Source organism: Histoplasma capsulatum, assembly GCF_000150115.1.
Source record: "Histoplasma capsulatum G186AR genomic scaffold supercont2.19, whole genome shotgun sequence".
NCBI classification, from domain to species: Eukaryota; Fungi; Ascomycota; class Eurotiomycetes; order Onygenales; family Ajellomycetaceae; genus Histoplasma; species Histoplasma capsulatum.
This window is the reverse complement of record NW_025544819.1, coordinates 221,529-240,828: the sequence shown is the minus strand read 5'-3', so window position 1 is coordinate 240,828 and position 19,300 is coordinate 221,529. Positions and strand designations below refer to the sequence as shown.

Genomic DNA, 19,300 nt, shown 5'->3' with positions numbered 1-19,300 from the left:
CGCTAGCAAAGTTGCGGACAAGTTAACCTCCCCGTCCCCATCATAAAATCCTCTTCTCATCATTATTGTGCAGCCTGCCTGTCTTTGACAATGATGAGGCGGCATATCCCATACTTATGTTTGAGAGGGCGAGGGAGGCAGAAGTTGTCAAGCAATACCGAGCTTTCTTTTCCCCCAAGAACATGGTTCGGGAAAATGGCTCTGTTTAGACTTTATTTTTATATTTTTCTTTTCTTGTTGGCGAATTCTTTGATTGATACATTTGGAGATAAAAGAAGAGACAACTAGAAATGGTCAACAAGTTTTTTTTTTCTTTTTCTTTTTCCTTTTGCTCTTATATTTAGAACTCGGTGTGGGGTGAGAAGGGGGATTGTCGTGGGGTTATCTAGTGAGATGTTGGGGATGTTGGGGATTTTTAGGATCTGTGAATTGTATAATTCACAACTATAATAAACTAGTACATCGGGGGACAATGTTCTACTTGGAAAGGAGAAAAAATGAGTGCATAAATTGAGAAAGAAGAGAGATGCCCTTTTGCATGCAGCAGCGTTGGATACGGTATCAACATCAACATCAACATCAACATCAACATCAATATCAATATCAATACCGTCCAGGGATACACAATACACCTTTTCATTATGGCCACGGCCTCCTCTCTGAATTCAAGAATTCGGAAGCAAGGAATCTTGAATCTTACACACCAAAACTGTCCGTCCTTTCTCTGCCACTTTATCGCCTTCTCCGAGCAACGATCTCACCAGCATTGGTCGGCAGCTGGGCAATACATATATATCCATATTGATATTTCTATCTTCGTTTACAATAGTTACTCTCTTCGGAAGGTCGGGCAAAACAAAGCTGCTAGTATTTTTTGCTATTTTTATTTTATTATTATTTTTTGATGGGGGCAAAGGGTTAAAGGAAGAAAGAGATGGAAGCGAGAGCAATGAAATGATCCATTCCTGAACGACACACAAATGATTCCAAAAGGGAAACCCCACCGTGTCGTAGTAATGCTTGTATGCCATGAGTACGGAGTGCGTAGGCTTTTTTCATCTACATGATTATGATTGCCTTGGCGTGGGCTGTTGATGATGATGGGCATTCCAATGGATCCCGATAAGAGCCAATCATAATATGAATAATTAGTGGGAGGAAGAGGACGTGCAAAAGTGCCGCATCTTCCACCCCGATTGAGCGAGTACAACTGATAGAGTATATTTTGTGAAACTAGTTTTCGTTATTCGATGAGATCATCTGGCAAGGTTTTTTTTTTTTTCGTTTTCAATTTGTGAATACATACGATACGGTACGATACGTGGGGAACATTAATACGGTTTGGACCGGTATAAATAAGGGACATGTTTTAAATGTTCCAAGCATCCCACACATCATCGATACTGTTACAAGACCGTACCGCGCTAGTTCGGGCGCGAAGTCCATCACCGCACGCACGCCTCCCACCCATGTCACTTTGCGGTCGTTGTCCCTCCTCCTGTTCCTCCACTGCCTCCTCCTCGTCGTCGTCCTCCGCCTCTTGTCTTCCAACTCTCTCCCTTAACACCGCCTTCCTGCTTTCTTTATCTTGTTGTCTTCTTCTCTTCCTCTCTTATTCTCTTCTTATCATCTCCACTCTTCTCCTACATTCGGCTTTCATACCTCTCCACTCTACTTCTTCCAGCAGCCCGTGACACCCTCTATCTGGCTTTCTGATGGGTTCTATATATTCGATCTGCTCCCCATCGTCCCTCACCTTCGCCCCGCGACATCACTTCTCTCCCTCTAGTCGCTATAGTTCACTTCAGCGGGCTTAGTCTACGCCATCCCTTCCGTCTCAAAGTTTTCGTCCCCAAGCTCATTTGCGCTTTGACGGCTTCTGGGCCTCTGCTCTCCTTCCGATCCCCCGAATTTTCGATCGTCCCGCGAACCGTCATTCGATCGTTCAACTAAAAATATCAACACTGTGAATCATATTTCTTGCCTCCTCAATATCGCTTACCATCCATTCCCCAACGCCGAGGTTACTTAAGATTCAAGAAGCAAGAGAAGTGTATAATATTGGTTTATCCCCTCTGGTCGGACCCAAATCGATTTCCCTGCCCTGTCAATTCCTGGGTCTCGTTTGACGTTGCGTTTTGCGTCAAACAAATACGGAATATAAAAAAAAAATAAAAAATTATACAAACCTGGGGTTTGTATACCTGAAGTGAATGGGATTTTTGGGTGGGTGTAAGCAGACATGTCGGGCCTAATAATATCAAATCATGTCGTGCACCCATCGGAGGACCACTCAGCAGCCGGCAATCTTGAACAGGGCGTTAACCGGCTCCCAGCACATCTTCAAAGCCTGACACTTTCAACAGATCCGGAACTCGAAAATGTCCGTCTAGCAGACTTACCACCGGCTATAGTAGAGGAGGACGAGGACACCGCCAGTGAGCCTTGTGAACCATTGACTCCGATCAGCACCATCCACCCGCCTCATTTCAACAATGATCATCCGCATGGCAAGGTGTCAAAGCCGATAATTAACAACGCTGATGAACTCCCTCCGACTGACCTCTCCTCGTCTCGTCCAACAAATTGTCCTTCCAAAACACCTCCCCCACCACTGATCCGCCGCCATTCACCGTTGAGATCTGCATCCAAGTCTATAAAGTCGCTTTTCCGAAAAAGAAAGGGTACCGGTAGCGGTGCTGATGATCCTGCAGCACCAACATCAAATTCTGGTCCACAAGAAACTACCCAACCCCACAATATCTCGATACTCACCAACAATATACATCATGGCTTGTTCCCGTCAGCATCCCGCAATTCACCAACCAATTCATCACATTCGGGTTCACCCCGTTCTCCATTTTCACCCTCGAGTACCTTTAATGGTGGTGTTGCAGCCATGCTAAGCAGCTCAACGCCATCAGAATCGAGTTTGGCCCAAAAGATACCTGCTCGAGCATCGACGGGTCTCAGTTTAAGGGAGCGGGGCAAGATCATGTTTGGTTCGACTCCGAGACCCAATAGGATAGATCAGAAAATACGATCACCGAGCTTGAGCGATGTGCAAAGCCAACCGGAACGTCCTGGGTTCTCAATACCCGCTGTCGAGGGTGTGGGGTTAAAGTCACGTCGGATGAGTGCAAGTTTTCCGGACGACTTTGACGTCGACACGTGCGAATTAGACGAAGAATATGTCAGTGCCAGTCGAGTTCCAGGGAAACGGGCTAAAGAAATTGGAAAAGGTGCGACTGCAACCGTCAAGGTTATGTGCCGGAAACACGGGAAAAGACATGACCTTTATGCAGTAAAAGAGTTTAGGAAACGTGGACAGCAGGAGGACGAGGATGAATATGTGAAAAAGGTTAAATCCGAATTTTCGATCGCGAAAAGCCTCGATCATCCTAACATCGTCAAGACATTTCGCCTTTGCATACACAATGGACGATGGAACCATGTCATGGAGATGTGCTCTTATGGAGAGGTGTTCTCGTTAGTTCAGAAGGACTATCTCACTGACGCTGATAATCTATGCTTCTTTAAACAAACTGTGCGTGGCATTGCCTATCTGCACGAAAACGGCATTGCCCACCGTGATATCAAGCTGGAGAATTTACTTCTTTCGGATGAGGGCCATATTAAAATCACCGACTTCGGCGTTTCTGAGGTGTTCAGTGGCATTCACCCTGGCCTGCGTTCTTCTGGCGGACAATGTGGTAAAGAGATGAACGGTGTCCGCTTATGCTCCCCAGGTATATGTGGCAGTTTGCCATATATAGCCCCTGAAGTGCTTGCAAAGAAGGGTAAGTTTTTTTTTTTTTTTTTAGAATTTATGGTTATGGCTGCTGACTTTTGGCGCTCAGATAAATATGACCCTCGCCCTCTTGATATTTGGTCCTGTGCCATCGTCTACCTCTGCCTTCGATTTCGCGCTAGCCCCTGGCCGGCAGCTGACGTGAAACACTTTCAATACGCCACCTTTCTGGATGGCTGGAATCGGTTCCTGAAGCAAGATCCGGACAGAGTCGTTACAGAGGATGACTACCCCAATTGCGGGCGACTTTTCCGGCATATTAAATATCTTGGCATGAGACGCCTCCTTCTCAAGATGCTCAATCCCGACCCTGCGAAACGCGCCAATATCCAAGAGGTCATGCAAGACCGCTTTTTCAAAACCATCGAATGCTGCGCTCCGGAACCCCTCGATCCATCAAAAGTTGTCACTTCAATCGACGTCGCCAGTAGCGGTAGCCACAAATTAGCTAGCAAGATGGTGGTGCAGAAAACTCATCACCATTTTCCCCCCTCGAAAAAACTACTCCCGCAGCATCGATTCGATATGGGCGATGGATATCAGTGAACGTTTAAGGCTCTCCTCGTCATGACTTAACTTTTCTTTCGTAAATAAATTCTCGCCCAACTATATCTTCTATTTGTTTATACCACATTACCTTGCGTTTTTTTTTTCTTTTGTTTCTTCAACCTTTCGCTCGTTATGTTTCACCTCTAGGTTTACCGTTGGCGGAGGGTGGATATTTCCGTGATGCTTCTAGCATATATTGTGTGGACCAGTTCTCTATTACTCAACCACTTTCTAGTGTTCCATCCCCGTTTCCTTTATTCATCTTTCCTCCTGCATTGGGGTTATGGGTTGGCATTTTCTCTTTGCTCTACTCTTAACTATTCATGATATCTCAAACCACTATGCTTTTTTTTATCATTTTATTATCCATGTTTCAATTTTTATTTTATGTCCTGCTGCGCGACACTGCACATATACACGTCGACGATGGTGGCTTTCGCTTTTTCCCTGTTCCATCTCATTCTTGGTCTGTATGTATGGTGCCGTCCATCATTGCCTTGTCCTTTATTGTTTTATTCGCTAGCCCGTTTCGAAGGGGTTGTGTCCCCGCTGCTACTGTCATGCATCATTTTCAAAACATTTCCCTCTACGTAACTTGTGAGATCGCCATTTTCCGCTTTTTCTCTCTTTGTACCTTTTTGTTTTTCTTTTTTTATTAAAAAGACATTTGATTCCCTCTGAATAAAATTCACTAGGTAATAATTATTGGGTTAGTTGTAAACATTGAACTTTTTTTTTATTTTCATCCATGGTCTGCTACGTTTTATTTATCTGCGTTGTTCTGCCATATATCACTGGGTTTTCGGGGGTTTTTTTTTTTTTAACATGTATATAAAAGTGTGCCTTGAACATTCTTGTACAGATGCAATCAATATATCTATACGTGGACTGTGCGGCGCAGTTTCACCGGTTTGTGATTTCAAAAGTTATCTATCATCTAATGAGGATGCTTGATTTTGATTATATTCCTTCTTACCCGACCAGATAGTACCTATTCATTATATGGGTTGTTGATTTGTAGTTAGTTATGTTATTCTCAGGGGCTTTCTTTTTTATGTTCCCCAAGGCACCAGCCAACGGGGTCAGCAAAATATAACGTATACTGACCACGTAGTTTACTATCTTCTCCATCTCGATCCTTCATTGCATACATTTACAGTAACTACGTAAGTAGGAAACGCCTCGATTACGCACGCACACACACACACACGCACACACACACACGCACACACACTTCGCATGCAAAAATGGCGTCAACTGATACCTTGTCTGTGTTCAGGAGATTCTGATGGGTTGTGATTAACTATACTATACTATATCTTTCATCATCCGGGCAGCGGTTGTGAAACAAACAGACCTGGCTAGCCAGCTGTACGATACCAAGTCTGGAAGAATCCAATGATAGTAACCAATAACTAGTTACTAGTTTCTTATAACTAAATCATCTTCGCTGAGTAACTGAAAGGAAAGGGAAGGAAGGAAGGAGAATTTCTCCTGATTTTTGAAAAAATAATAATATCTAACTACCTATACATACATTACATACCTAAATCGACCATGGGGAAAAAATAAATAAAATATCTACTACTAATAAATAGTTACTAGTAAGTAATAAGCCAAAAAAAAGAACGTTAGAAAGGGGGTTCTGTTTTCTGTTTCTTCTATTTCTTCTGTTTCTTTTTTCTTTTTTCTTTTTTCTTTTTTCTTCTTTTTTTACGCGCTGTTATTCTGTTTCAAACCACCCTAACGTAACGCCCCAAGCCGAGCCTTCCCCCAGCGCGTAATGAGGATCTCCATTGTTCGTCGTCAGTCAAATCATGCGGCTTTGGTGCTTTGGGTTGTTTGTTTGCTTCAACGGGGGGACAAATCCTGGGCGGAGATCTGCCGATCCCCACCGATTCCGGGGTCTTGGCGGGCGGTGTTTTTTCTGCATTTTTCTTGGCACTTGGCATTTTGAGAGAAGGCGTCGTACGGACGGAGAGACCAGAGATTATTGGCTTGGCTACGGAGTAACGCAGGAAGTTAGTCCGTACGTAGTCCGTAGTCCGTGTAGATAGATGCGGCCAAGTGCTTGTCTTGTCCTGAGCAGGAGAGCGAGAAGTAAATTAAATGGGAAGTAATAGTCTCCTCCAGATGCAACACTTGGCTTGGCGGGAGGTTTTTGTACGAACATCATCCGGCAATGGGTGCTTATGGGGGTTAGGTACTTTTACGTCCGCCTCATCCTGTTTGGTAATACTGTTATACACTCTTGGGGGCGAATGAATGCCAGTGTGATCTACAACTCTCGTCGGAGACAATAATCGTAGTAGGTACGGAAGGCTATACTATTTTTCAGCTAAATTTAACTTTATTTTTGTCCAAGTCAACGAATCTACAAGGACAAGTACATGTACTTTGTACTTGTAGTTGGCCCCATCTCGTCTGCATACGCAAGGCACACAGGCACAGCCCGGACGGCTTCTCCTGGTGGAAAGGGGGAATCGATCGAATGGAACAATTCTGGTGGAGTCTTGGCCCTGCGTTGTAGATCCGATGCGTTGGGCGTTGGGCGTTGTTTTTCTTTTTCTTTCTTTTTTGCAAAGATGGAATGAAAGATAAACGGAAAGAAAAACATTTGAAGCAAACTGAGGAACACTCTGTCTTGTGTAGCTCTCTTTCGCCCAGGCTGTTTATTTTCCTTTGATGACTCCGCCCCGGTGCTTCTGTCCCCGGCCTCAATATCATCTTGGCAAAAACAACGTAGTCTTCCTCTTTTGCTGGCGACTGGGGCATGCAGAAGACCGACTGCATCTGCCGCGCGTATAGACATACGGCAAGCCGACAAACTTCAAAAACAAGAAGACGGAATCCCTATGTTGCCAAGCCATGCAGCGTCATCCATTCCTCAACAATAACTGCCGCCATCCATCACCAACGCTGTCGTTTACGTTTTGTGTCGCTTCAGGTTTGTAGATGGCAAATGCAAGCAAACCCATTTATTTATCTTATGAGAAATTGAACGGGGGGAATTGACGAGGTGGTGACATGAACACACGGCCCAAATGATGTAGCTTCTTATTTGTATATTTATTTGTATTTGTATTTTTTTTTTTTTTTTTTTTTTTGATTTTCTACCACATTGACCAATTAATGCCCCGTTATGGGATGATAGATGTTTGGATTCGTTTTCGCCTTCTAAAAATGTAGGCCGAGGGAAAAATATCGCTGGAGAATCCACGATTGTCTGAATTCGTACAGATCGTACCCGCAGGCCACGCGAACATTTGATACGATGGATATATTTATATATGGTCTGCGATTTTTAAAAGTTCTCGAATTCAAATCCATGGGACGACATCCGCATATTAATGTACCGAACAGTACATATATGCGATTTCGCCTGACCCTAGCGGCCTGGTTGAGCTATTTCGGGTGTGGTACGTGTCACCATTTTTGTGTGTGTAATTTGTTGACGGATGTATCCCGCGGCTGTGCATTGATGAAGAAAAAGTCTTTTGATACAGGAGACCTATTTGCCAAAGCCGAGGCCCATATCTATCAACCCCGTAATTAGTACGGAGTATAAGTTGGTGAGATAAGTTACATCAAAGCACAGGGCCGCGAATTGAATTGCAAACACCTTACTTCTACTTGAATTCTGCAGCTTTCCGACGCATCCTCGGATGGTTTCATTTTTAGGGCATTTTCGGCATTCTCGGTGAAACGTCAATTTTAGAGAAATGAGGGGCAAAACCCCAGAAATGGTGGCCAAATAAAAAGAAAACCAGCTAATAACTGACGCCGATTGGTCGCCAGGTAGATGACTGGTGGGAGCATCCAGGAAGTGGTGTGGTGCATGTCGGAAAGTGATGACTCGAGGTTGTAACATTTTGTTGCCAACTACATGACAAGAGTCGTCGTACTCGTAGTTATTTATAACATGATATTTTTTCTGGGTGCAGCGGAACCAACTGGTTAGCTGTGTAAGTAAGTGGAAGGGTCAATCGACGTTTTCGGCCCTATTGCTCGCGACAGTCAAGCATCGATTAAGCAAACACATATCTAGCTCTTGGCTCCTCTGAGCGGAAGTAATCCGAGTGTGCGGCATGCAGTAAATGGAGGAGGGCAGAAGTTGCGTAAGCCCATTCCATGGAACAGCACTGCGTATCCTTTGTTCTCAGGAAGGATACATAGGATAGCTTGGCAGTGTAATGGCAATCTCCCACCAAAGATTGGTGCCCAAATGGCTAGCTTTCTGTGGAATGTGTTGGTCGTTTGACGTAGCGGAATTGGCAATAGGTAAATGGAGTTACGAATGGTCGGTTGGTCTTCGCTCTCACCCCACACACTTTCTGGGTGTAGTTGATCTCCAGGAACCGAAACTCTTTCGATTTGATTTGTTTTCGACTGTCTGGGACAGCAGAAGAAGATCCACAACGGATCCTAATTCATGAGATCGTGTAGAAAAGATGGGCCGGCTTCGAACAGGTCGAGGTCGAACTCGGGAGAACGTCTCCTTTGCCTAACAGCAGGGAGTAGATATCGACTAAGCCCCTGTCTCAGGGCGTACAGCGGTTCACTGCCACATCTCCTCTTCATCAACAGAGTCACCGCATCCGTTGGCACTCGTCATAGAAGGAGCGTGAGCTTTTTTTTTTTTTTTTTTTTTTCCGCCAGCAGAAGACGACTGAACCTCCCTCAGTAAGCCAATAGTGCTGCTGATTTTGAGGCGGCCAAGCAAATAGTAAGAGCTGTTATTGAGGAGCCCGGGTCGGTGGTGGTTACACTTCCACAAGGAGGAAAATGCCAAGCTCCTCTCATCGCCAAGCCCCGAGCGCCAAGCCCGGGACGCGTAGATCGAACGCCAAGAGCTGGGAGCGGGTGATGGCGGGCAGGATCCACGGGGCCACTGCTGCTGTTTCCAAGGCTGCTCCATTCCCACTCCTTTTCTCTCTCCCTTTGCTCTGTTGCGACATTCCGTTCTGGGCATGCTTGGCTCCCAGCCTTCAGGGTAAGGAAGTACGCCGTGTGCAACGTATGTAAGAGCCTTACAGTATGGTCACGGCGACGTTTGAATCCATACCATACGGATTCATCGTCTTGTAAAATATCTTTTTGAACTTTTGAAATTTTAAATAACCTGTGTATGGATCGTCTTTGGTGAGACTCTTAGGACAGCGACATCGTTTTCTCTTGGCCTTTTGAAGGTTTGTATTGGGTTAGTAGGATCGTCCGCACGACTCTTCCCATATTTGGACTAGAAAGTTGTTGTAAAGCTCTTCGAGAGACTCGCATTTCGTTCGCATGGATAGCTAGAGAGATATCTGATCCTGACATATCCCAGTGTGTCTGCTATATTCCCGTTTGCCCTTGAAGGGGGATGTCCATGAACGATTTCATTTTACCTTTCACCCCATGGAATACATTGGCTAACTTGTGAGGCCTTTGAACATCTTGAGAAGAAAAGGGGGTCAAAAAAGTACAACTCCAAAGTCGCAACTGTAAAATTGCACCCCCTTTTCCCACGGAGAAAGGTACTGAAGAACCTCCCCCATCGGAAACATCAGGGGTTCAAAGAGTCGATTTTCGAGAGCAGTAGATATACAGGAGAGCTTGCTTAAACCAATGGGAGACTCGCCTCCTCTGGGAGTTAAGAACTGGATGGGCTTGATTTCGTATATCGACATTCTTCTCATATTCTGGAGTTTGGTCTGACAAAAAAAAGTGTTTTTTTTTTCCAACATACCACTGTTGAAGCTGTCAATCACGGCCATTATGGCCCCGATAGGGCCCCTCAAACCCCTTAAACTATTGGTGCATGCTTCATGGTGGAGGCACCTGAAAACGCCCCCCTTCTCTGTCTTCTGCATGAAATCCTGCCATTCCTTCGTCTGAACCCATTCATTCCATGCCTGTGCGTTTTTGAAGTCGACAAGCAACATCTCGTCTTGCATTGTCTCACAAATTGCTCCCCATGGTGGGGCCATCTCGAGAGGCAAAGTTTCCAATTTCGTGGCAAGTGAACTCGCGTGTGCATGTCTCTGAACCTCTGTTAAGGGATTTTCGAGGGATTTTCGAGACGGTGTATTTTTGGTGGCTGAGATTGGCTGTTGGAAAATCAATGGCCTCAATCTTGGAGGGTCTCTGTCGGCTTGAATGTGACGAGACATCCGCTATATGAAAACAAATTATGCAGATGAACGGCTTCCCACTCGTGTTGGCATTTCCCGTGATTTCCACTTGATCACCATGGCTGTCCGCGTTGAAAATACACAACGGGGAAATAAACCAAGGATTTGGAAGAGAGCTTATCTGGGTTGAAAAAAGAAGTATCTGCAGGATGGTTGAGTTATAACAATAGCTAGCGGCACATTTGGACAACGTTTGACTCTCGCAGAGTGCCGTTTCGGTGTCTTGGATCATGAGATTTCCCCACATCTTGACGAGGGGCGAAGTGTTGTGCCGACCAAGACAGCTGCTGGCTGACATATATACGCTGGGAACCCTGCAACGGGCCAGATTGCTAGATGGACATGGCCGCATTTCGATACACTATCGAGTTCTTTGGAACTCCAAAGGCGAATGTGAAGTAGGGTGTTAACGTTCGCAGGAGGATGCACGACAGCAAGAACAACACCCCTTGGCATTTAGAGCTGAGGGTTAATTCGATGGGCGTCGTTCAACATGGGCAAGACAAGTCTTAGAAGTCTTGAATGCCAGTTTCACCCTTTAATTCTTCCTTTCGATGACTTTCATCATCTCCGTCTAGTAAGAAGTGCGGTTCCTCCTCGTCGAAATATCGTTCTTGCTCTTCATTCCAGTCGTCATATTCTTCATTCTGATCCACAAAATTGTAGTCAAACTCGTGATCCGCACCCCTCAGAAATCGCATCTCCATTTCCCAGCGCCATCGTTCAGCGCCCTCCTTCTTCGTTTCCGGTATCTCATCCTGATCCTCGGCGAGAATCTCGCCGTTGGGCCCGCGACTGTATGTTACTGTCGCACTAGGATCGGGATTCGCCAGCGCTTCCATTTTAGCTTCCGACCTCATCAGGTCGGCTTCAAGCACGCCAGAATATCCTTTGGCACGGCCTTCCTCCTCCCTCTCCGTAGCAGTTTGGAAGCGTCTAATCAGGCGGTCGTAGAGGAGAGGATCTATCCTCAAAGCTGTTAGCGGCGAAAAGCAGATAACAATAGAACTAAGCTAACCAGCTAGCTCGAGAGCTGCAGAAAAGTATTCTGGGTGCGCATCGAGATATCGCTTCCGGCGATTCTTGACTTGGACTGAAGCAGGAGGCTTTATCGGCGGTCGCGATTCTTGTGTCTGCCTATTGCAGTTATGGGGCCGCATATAAGTGCTTGTTCCAGTATTCATCGGAAAAAGTGGCATTGTGTCCGGCATCCCAAATGCATTTCTGTAGACGTGGTTTTTGAATTTATAAAGAAAACTGCGAGCCCAAGCTCATGATTACCACAGGTCAAATATTTAGTTGCGGCAGGCCTGGACCAACTAACTTACGCTAAGCTTGATTTAGTATCTTGTATCATCAACCTTCCCCCATAAGCTGACTTCAAGCATACTTTTCTGATGGATTATTCTCCATTCTCATTCTGAATTCAAGTACTCTATAGCGCATATTGCCAATCCGACCATGTTAAGCCCTTGGTCTAGCCATATTCGCTAGCCGCCAACCATTTCTCCAACACATCGCACTGGCTATTAGACATTCTCAAGAACTGTTCGCTGCTGCCACCCCTCCAAGTTTTACTGTTCAGTTTCATCACACTTATCACACTTGTTCTTCCATAGATGAACAAGGTTTCTGAAGTATTTCTCAGTATTCATTTGGTTCGGCGCTGCTGCTATGCCATCCAAAAAGTCGCTTTCCAGGGGTGGGAGATCGTCTCAAAGAGCGGAAAGTGAACAAAAGCCAACCCCACAACCCCAAAAAGTCAATGAGAACCAACTTGTCTCCACTCCAAAGACCATCAAGTTGATTGGCCTTGCTGCTCTGCTACTGGCGCTCACGGCTACGTATTCTCCGATATCCCAATTGACACTTTCGCCAGTCTATGGATCTGTCCCCTCTGTAGCCTTCCACCAGAGGGGGATGATGGTGGCTGCTCTCTGTGGATGGTTCGGAAAAGACCAAATCAGAAAAAGACTATCTATAAAGGTTACGAACTTCTTACCGGTACTGGCGCTCAGTATTCCGACTATCCAGTTTTTCCTGTTTCAGTGGAGCGAACAGCTGGGCGCCATATACGGCCCCTTCCTGACTGAACTCCTCACATATTTCCCTTTGGTGTTTCTATCGGTAGCCTCAGTGACTATGTTGCTCGAAGATGCCGGTTTGAAACGATACAGCGAGACTTTGGGGAATCATGGCCCTTTTTTTGGGTCATATATTCTATTCAGTACTCTCCAGAAGTTTATTGGGTTTTTATTACCTAGGTATATTGGACACAATGCCTTGATGGCTCGCGCTCCGCTGCAACTTATAGCTGCTTCTCTTTACGCAATTTCGCTCCCATCGAAATGGCTATTGCTCGCGTTACCGTCAGTGCTGTTTTCTGCTCGATATAACGTACACTTCCCGTTCGCACACAACACGGCACTTTTGAACTCAACCTTGCAAGCTGAAAATTTCGTTTTACTGCATCGAGAGGAGTCATTGACGGGGTATCTATCCGTTTTGGAGAATGTAAAGGAGCACTATCGGGTGATGAGGTGTGATCATAGTCTTTTAGGTGGAGAATGGACACAACTACCTAACGCGCAGTACCCAGAAGTCAGAGAACCTATATATTCGATTTTCACAATGTTGGAGGCGGTGCGATTGATCAAAAGTGACGATGGAAGTTCAAGGAGGGGAGGCCCTGGGACTAATTCTCTAGTCATGTAAATGAATTCACCACTTATCCCATGCCGGAATGGTTTATGCTAATCTCAAAACCAGCGGACTCGGAATCGGTACAACACCTACCGCGCTCGTAAATCACGGTATAGATACAACAGTCGTCGAGATAGACCCCGCAGTATACCATATTGCTGCGGACTACTTCAGCATTCCAAAAAATTTTACACCAGTTATCCAAGACGCTGTCAGGTTTGTGGATGAAGCGACAAGAGCAACTCCGGCCCCTAGATTCGACTTTATTGTGCACGATGTCTTTACTGGCGGAGTAGAGCCCATTAACTTGTTCACGGTAGAATTTATGAAAGGTCTCAGTGCTCTTCTGAAAGAGGACGGCGTAATTGCTATTGTTAGTTTATTTCGGGTTACTTTTTTCTGATCTTGCTTTTTATCTTCGCTAATGCGATCTTCTAACAATTTACAGAACTATGCTGGAGACTTATCTCTCCCATCATCTGGCCTTATCGTTCGGACGATAAAATCTGTGTTCCCAAGTTGCCGGATTTTCCGTGAAAGTGAACCACCTGCAGATACTAGGGAAGGAGATTTTACCAATATGGTTATCTTCTGTAAACAGACGGATTCCCCATTGGAGTTTCGAAACCCCACCGAAGCCGACTTTCTCGGCAGCAAGTCTAGGGAATCGTACCTATTGCCCCAATATGAAATTAACGCAGCTTCTTTTGCAAAACCAGAGGAAGACCAACAGGACATCCTTGCAGTAGGACATGCTGGAAACTTGGTACGGTGGCACTCTCAGAGCGCTGCCGGCCATTGGAAGGTTATGAGAACAGTTCTCCCTGTTTTTGTATGGGAGAATTGGTGATTTTCGGTTTCAATTGGGATGCTGACGAGGAATACATAAACGACGCTGGGCGTCGTGGAAAATTTCCCCACCCAATTATTTTGTTATTGTTATCTTTGCCTGTTGGTTATATATACAAAAAGAGACGTCTATCTATATCCCTGTCTATCTAATACGTCACTCCGCAATCGTATCCTCTATTCAATATTGGATGATCACATATCCAAACACACTGAAACCCCAATACGTATTAGAGGATCGCCCTCTCCTGTATAATCAAATTCTTCCTTATTGCAGCAATATCTCGATCGCTAAATCCCATGCTGTTCCTCAAATACCCCTCAGCTCCGCCATATTTCTCATCCACCCAAGTCATTGTCGCCATGATTGCCGCCGCCTTTGCTGAAACCATCCTCTCGGCGCCCTCTCTGCTGCCATCAAAGGCCGGAAGAGCTAGCACCCTATCGATAGACTGTTGTCTCAATTCACATAACCCAGCCTCCGTGAGCTCATATTCTCGCCCGATTACCTCGTCATCCTGGACCCCTGCGATCCACAAAATCAGCGCGGCGCATACGCCTGTCCTATCCTTTCCGGCTGAGCAATGGAATAATAATGGTTCTTCAGACCTGTCCCGGATATGTTCGAACACGGCACGAAACGCGCCCCCCGCAGCCCAGGCCCTCAATATCTCCGCGTATGCGCGCACAAACCCTCGAGGTCCGTCCGAGGAGGCATAATTCTTATAGCGGAGCGCAAGGCCTTCAGGGCTTGCGTCCTGGTCTTTAAAAATGGGGACGTGGAGGCGTGTTGTTCCCGGTATGTCGAATGAGGGGGAGCGTTCGCACTCGGGGATGGAGCGGAAGTCATAGATCATGGCAATGCCGAGTTTACCCGTGAGGAGGTTTGCGCCTTTGGGTGTGGTATGGGATAGAGAGGCTGAGCGGAAGATATAGTTGCGTCGTACAGAGGTGGCGGGCGAAATTGCATAGCCGCCCAAGTCACGGAGGTTGGCGATACCATCCACGTTGTAGAAGGGAGAGCAGGGGAGGTTGGACATGTTTTTGCTGTTTCTCGGTCTAACCCATATATTTTAATTCTGTTTTTTTGTTCTCTTGTATATCTTGGTCTGTTGAGTATGGATTCTCGTCTGGAGCTGGCTCTGCCGAGGGGCGAGTGAGGTAACCATCTCACAGCTTTTTTTTTTTTCTGGCTGGATTGCGATATATTGCATTTATTGCATTTATTTCATTTTGCTTTTGATCAATGAAGTAAAAGCCGTCATCAGGATCGAATTGGCTTATATGGTCCACTGAGTACTACACGAATGTTGAAATAAGAGCAAATGTTGATATCTAAAAGAAAGTCTTTGCCGAAGCATAAATTTCGTGCCCCTCAACTATCAACAGTTCTGGTGACAATGGAACATGTTCGGTAAATCCTCTCAGTGTCAGTCTTGCCTTCGATAAACAATTCGATAAAATAGCTTCCATTCCACGGTACTGCTTGCAACAGATGAATGAGTCCGCGCTCGTCAGATATGCACCTAACTAACTGCTTCCTGGATTTTAGCAGGGCTAGATAGAGGGGGAAACCTTCGATGTTAATTTTCATCCCTCCTTCTAAAAACCTACCGGTACCAGGGATGATGGGTTTTGTCAGCTATGAGACCAGTCGATCTAGATGGTTCATGGTGGTGTGTACCGACCATCTCTAGAACTATATTATTTCTTCATTTTGCATGGATCCAATATATGAACATGTCATTGTCAATATATGTAAGTGTAGTAAGCAACCCACTAATTTGATCCTTAAAAAGCCGGACTATGGTAAGAAATTCCGCCTGCAATTCTTTCCTGAACGTTCATATGCACGAGCAGGCTCACCAAGCTAAATCTGGGAAGCTGTAATTCCTTTAGGGAGTGGGATAGAGAGAGGCTGGGGAACACATATTCCATCATAAACTGATATGATAATGATACCAATCCCAAAATCGAGAAAAGGTGCTCCTCAAGAAAGGGACCGCAAAGATAACCAAGCTACAGGAAAACGAATCAAGCCCTTCATTTCCTCAGATAGCGGTTCGTTCCGGATCGCATGTTTTCCTTTTCATCAAGCAAGCGGAATCGGTAGTTGTATCCGCGACCAGCAGGCTTGTTCGCTTCAACTACCGGTCGAAACGAGGGGATCGAGGAGTCAATGGTTTACGCTGCCATGAAAACGGAATATCAAAAAGGAATTGACTTTACAGGGATCGCTCATGTTTTGCAGCTGGGCCTTTCCCCTTAACCTGTTTGAATCAGTGAGCGGCGTGGGGAGTATTTCGTTATGCGACATGCTTTTCCCCATGATTGCTGATTGCGCACTTTGTTGAGATAATTTTCAGCTGCAACCCATCCACGCTATAACCTGGGTTTATTTAATTGCTCTGTCGATCAAAGAGGCAGGACAAAACTTGCTAGCTCTCTCGTCCAAGGATCGGTCCAAAAGCATGCCAAAGATACCCAAGGACCGCATGTTTTGTACCTGACGTTTTCAAAAATTCAGGTGCCCGCAAGGAACAACTTTTGGACGAATAGAGTAAACTTGTTGCTCTGATATTTCCCCAGAGGCCCAAAAGAAGGATGATTTCAATATGCGGACCAAAATACCTCGGTGGCTGTTGCGGGCTTGGCCATTGTAACGTTTGGCAAGCTTGTGGGGATAGGCCGCTGACCCAACTGCAGATCTCTTGGATCCCAGCGATCGAGCCGACATCGCTACAGACTGTTCGTATATTTACGGATTACCGCAGCGGAAGGAGGATTTGGCAGGGACTCACACATTGATCCGTGGATGTCACCATATCTACTGTGTTTCTGCTTATATTCCGTATACTTGCGTGGGTTGGGTTAAAAGCTAGGTTACCGCCATATCCCATTGGTCCAAAACTGAAAATAAAGACTAGGTTCAACGTGATGCCTACGGCAGCCTATAGTGACAAATGTGTCAAATAGGTTTTTTTGATGTTTTTCACTGTAATTACTTAATTCCACTATAGACACCTACCAATAGAAATTTATATGAAAGTTTGTCTACAGCAGAAACATCTCATTTTCATTTTGATTAATTAAAAAAAAAAAAAAAAAATTTAAAAACATCAACTTCATGGGATATCATCAAAAAAACAAAAAAAGTGAAAACTGAAATCAAAAAGTGAAATCAAAAAGTGAAAACAAAAAGTGAAAACAAAAAGTGAAAACAAAAAGTGAAAACAAAAAGTGAAAATAAAAAGTGAACTAATTTGAGGCATTTCCACATTCTGGCATATCACTTTCTGTCATGATTTGTCACAGATGTTGCATCAATTTCATATCTTTCTGTTGGATTGTGACATGTTTAGCATGAATGGTGCATAGATTGATCACTAACATCTCATTGATTAGTATAATGATTAGTATATTAACTTGTAAAATCCAGTCATTTTCATACTTGTAAATTCATCAACTAAGACTGTCTCTACAGTCTCTTGCAATGTCTGAAGTGCTGTTACTTGAAATCAAATATCATCAAAAATATCATATATGATTTCATAGATAAGACACTGAAAGGGGACTTTGCAGATGAGAAGCTCAACAGATTTCTGATAATGTCAGATTTGATATAAAGTATTTGCTAAAATAATTAAGTTAGATATTCAGCTATACATATCAAAAAATCTATGGATATATTTATACTTACTACCACTCTTTCAACAGTAATGGCATTTTGAGCTCATATGAGTAATATACTGTTTTTCTGAAGAGTGTTTGCTCTTTTCTCTTCTGATCTTACTGACTAAATTCTTTGTAGATCTCTTTTCTACAACACATCTTCTTGCTGTCATTTTTGTTCTTGCTATTTTTGTGGCTATTTGATAATTCTAGCTGTCAATTTATTGATTAGCATAATAACTAGTATAAAAACAAAATGTAGCTCACTTACATTGATAGAATTAAAAAAAAATTAAAAATTATGAAAAAGGGGAAGAGGGAGAGAAGTCAGAGAGAGTAGAGGGCACAGAGAGGGAAGAAGAAAATGGTAGAGCAAGAATAATATGAGAAGATGAAAAGATTGACAGAAGAGAAAGAAGAGATATTTGACATTTATATACAGTTGATGAATAACACAACAACAAAATCACTCAAATAGACAATTCAAGGAAATGTGATAACATATTATATAGAATATGATCATTTATTCTTCAATTCTTTTGATTTTTTTTTTCATTCATCATCACTACTACTGGCCTCTGCCCTCTGCTCTGAGCTCATTTTTATATCAATCATTATATCAATCAATCACTTCTAGCCTCAGTTTCACCTCTTGTCTCAGGTTTTCCAGTCTTCATATCTGCCACAGTTGATTCTCACTTTCAAATCTATCAAAATAACACATTGCAGATCAAAATCTGAAGCCACAGCTGGCAAAAAACAAAAAGTAGAAACAGAACTCTCAGTTAATTCTCATACTCAAAGAACAACAAAACAATAAGCAAAAATAAATGAAGAAGAAGTCACAGTTGAATAAGTCAAAAATGTGGATCATGCAGCTGTCAATTATTATATTCAACAGTTGAAAAAAACTGAGGTATTCAGAAAAGCAAATACTGAAGAATAATAGAAAATGATTGACAATAAAAAATCAGAAGTCATGAGTAAAAGATAATTAACAAAATTTTGAAATCTTGTTAATATAGATATTGATAGAATATAGACTTAGCACAGAGATTACAGCATTGATGCTGAAACAGAGACTGAAAGATATCTCTAAATCAAATGAAAAGTAAGTCCTCTATTCTACTGATTATTATATTAATCATTCTAAGTATCAATCACAGACTTACAGTGTGGAATCATTTGTTAGATTCTGAGGAAATTATACAAGAAGTGAAATGACAGATGAAAGATGAACAATAATTTGACAAAGAAAATATATCAACTGAGAAAGATTTGCAGACTGTATATAAGAAAGAAGTGAAGCTGATGAAAAAAGAAGAAAGACTTTCTGTTGTTTTATACAATCAATGAATTTGCTTGTGGAAAGATATCAACAGTTATCTTTTTAAAAAATTGCAACATCATTCTTTCAATAATGTTGTCAGCTACTATGATTTTTTGAAAAAAATTTCAAATCAGAAGCTCTCTGTTTTGAAAATGCTGTTTTATACAGAATAAATTGAATCAAGATTAACAAAAGAATGATGAGAAGAGCAAA

The 19,300-nt window shown here is 43.7% G+C and overlaps 8 protein-coding genes across 8 annotated transcripts; 2 read left to right on the top strand and 6 right to left on the bottom strand.

Moving 5' to 3' along the window:
- Positions 1-1,369: 1,369 nt before the first annotated feature.
- HCBG_08971 (uncharacterized protein) lies at positions 1,370-1,937 on the bottom strand (the record flags this gene model as incomplete). The annotated part of the gene is made up of 2 exons (XM_045436020.1): positions 1,370-1,559; positions 1,804-1,937. The coding sequence occupies 2 exons, from the start codon at positions 1,935-1,937 to the stop codon at positions 1,370-1,372; spliced, it is 324 nt and encodes a 107-aa protein (XP_045283342.1).
- Positions 1,938-2,242: 305 nt separating this feature from the next.
- On the top strand, positions 2,243-5,141 carry HCBG_08970 (serine/threonine-protein kinase MARK2; the record flags this gene model as incomplete). The annotated part of the gene is made up of 2 exons (XM_045436019.1): positions 2,243-3,800; positions 3,825-5,141. The coding sequence occupies 2 exons, from the start codon at positions 2,243-2,245 to the stop codon at positions 4,355-4,357; spliced, it is 2,091 nt and encodes a 696-aa protein (XP_045283341.1).
- A 191-nt stretch (positions 5,142-5,332) lies between these two features.
- On the bottom strand, positions 5,333-7,230 carry HCBG_08969 (uncharacterized protein; the record flags this gene model as incomplete). The annotated part of the gene is made up of 5 exons (XM_045436018.1): positions 5,333-5,351; positions 5,595-5,629; positions 6,100-6,362; positions 6,528-6,682; positions 7,175-7,230. 5 exons carry the CDS (start codon positions 7,228-7,230, stop codon positions 5,333-5,335), a joined length of 528 nt encoding a protein of 175 aa, XP_045283340.1.
- Positions 7,231-9,040: 1,810 nt separating this feature from the next.
- On the bottom strand, positions 9,041-10,296 carry HCBG_08968 (uncharacterized protein; the record flags this gene model as incomplete). Its single annotated transcript, XM_045436017.1, has 3 exons — positions 9,041-9,482; positions 9,581-9,599; positions 10,089-10,296. 3 exons carry the CDS (start codon positions 10,294-10,296, stop codon positions 9,041-9,043), a joined length of 669 nt encoding a protein of 222 aa, XP_045283339.1.
- Positions 10,297-11,042: 746 nt separating this feature from the next.
- Positions 11,043-11,744, bottom strand: HCBG_08967 (uncharacterized protein; the record flags this gene model as incomplete). The annotated part of the gene is made up of 2 exons (XM_045436016.1): positions 11,043-11,509; positions 11,552-11,744. The coding sequence occupies 2 exons, from the start codon at positions 11,742-11,744 to the stop codon at positions 11,043-11,045; spliced, it is 660 nt and encodes a 219-aa protein (XP_045283338.1).
- A 463-nt stretch (positions 11,745-12,207) lies between these two features.
- Positions 12,208-14,086, top strand: HCBG_08966 (spermine/spermidine synthase; the record flags this gene model as incomplete). The annotated part of the gene is made up of 3 exons (XM_045436015.1): positions 12,208-13,073; positions 13,303-13,609; positions 13,685-14,086. The coding sequence occupies 3 exons, from the start codon at positions 12,208-12,210 to the stop codon at positions 14,084-14,086; spliced, it is 1,575 nt and encodes a 524-aa protein (XP_045283337.1).
- A 229-nt stretch (positions 14,087-14,315) lies between these two features.
- HCBG_08965 (uncharacterized protein) lies at positions 14,316-15,125 on the bottom strand (the record flags this gene model as incomplete). The annotated part of the gene is made up of 1 exon (XM_045436014.1): positions 14,316-15,125. The coding sequence occupies one exon, from the start codon at positions 15,123-15,125 to the stop codon at positions 14,316-14,318; it is 810 nt and encodes a 269-aa protein (XP_045283336.1).
- Positions 15,126-16,695: 1,570 nt separating this feature from the next.
- HCBG_08964 (uncharacterized protein) lies at positions 16,696-17,811 on the bottom strand (the record flags this gene model as incomplete). The annotated part of the gene is made up of 5 exons (XM_045436013.1): positions 16,696-16,824; positions 16,887-17,036; positions 17,114-17,139; positions 17,568-17,590; positions 17,786-17,811. 5 exons carry the CDS (start codon positions 17,809-17,811, stop codon positions 16,696-16,698), a joined length of 354 nt encoding a protein of 117 aa, XP_045283335.1.
- Positions 17,812-19,300: the final 1,489 nt, after the last annotated feature.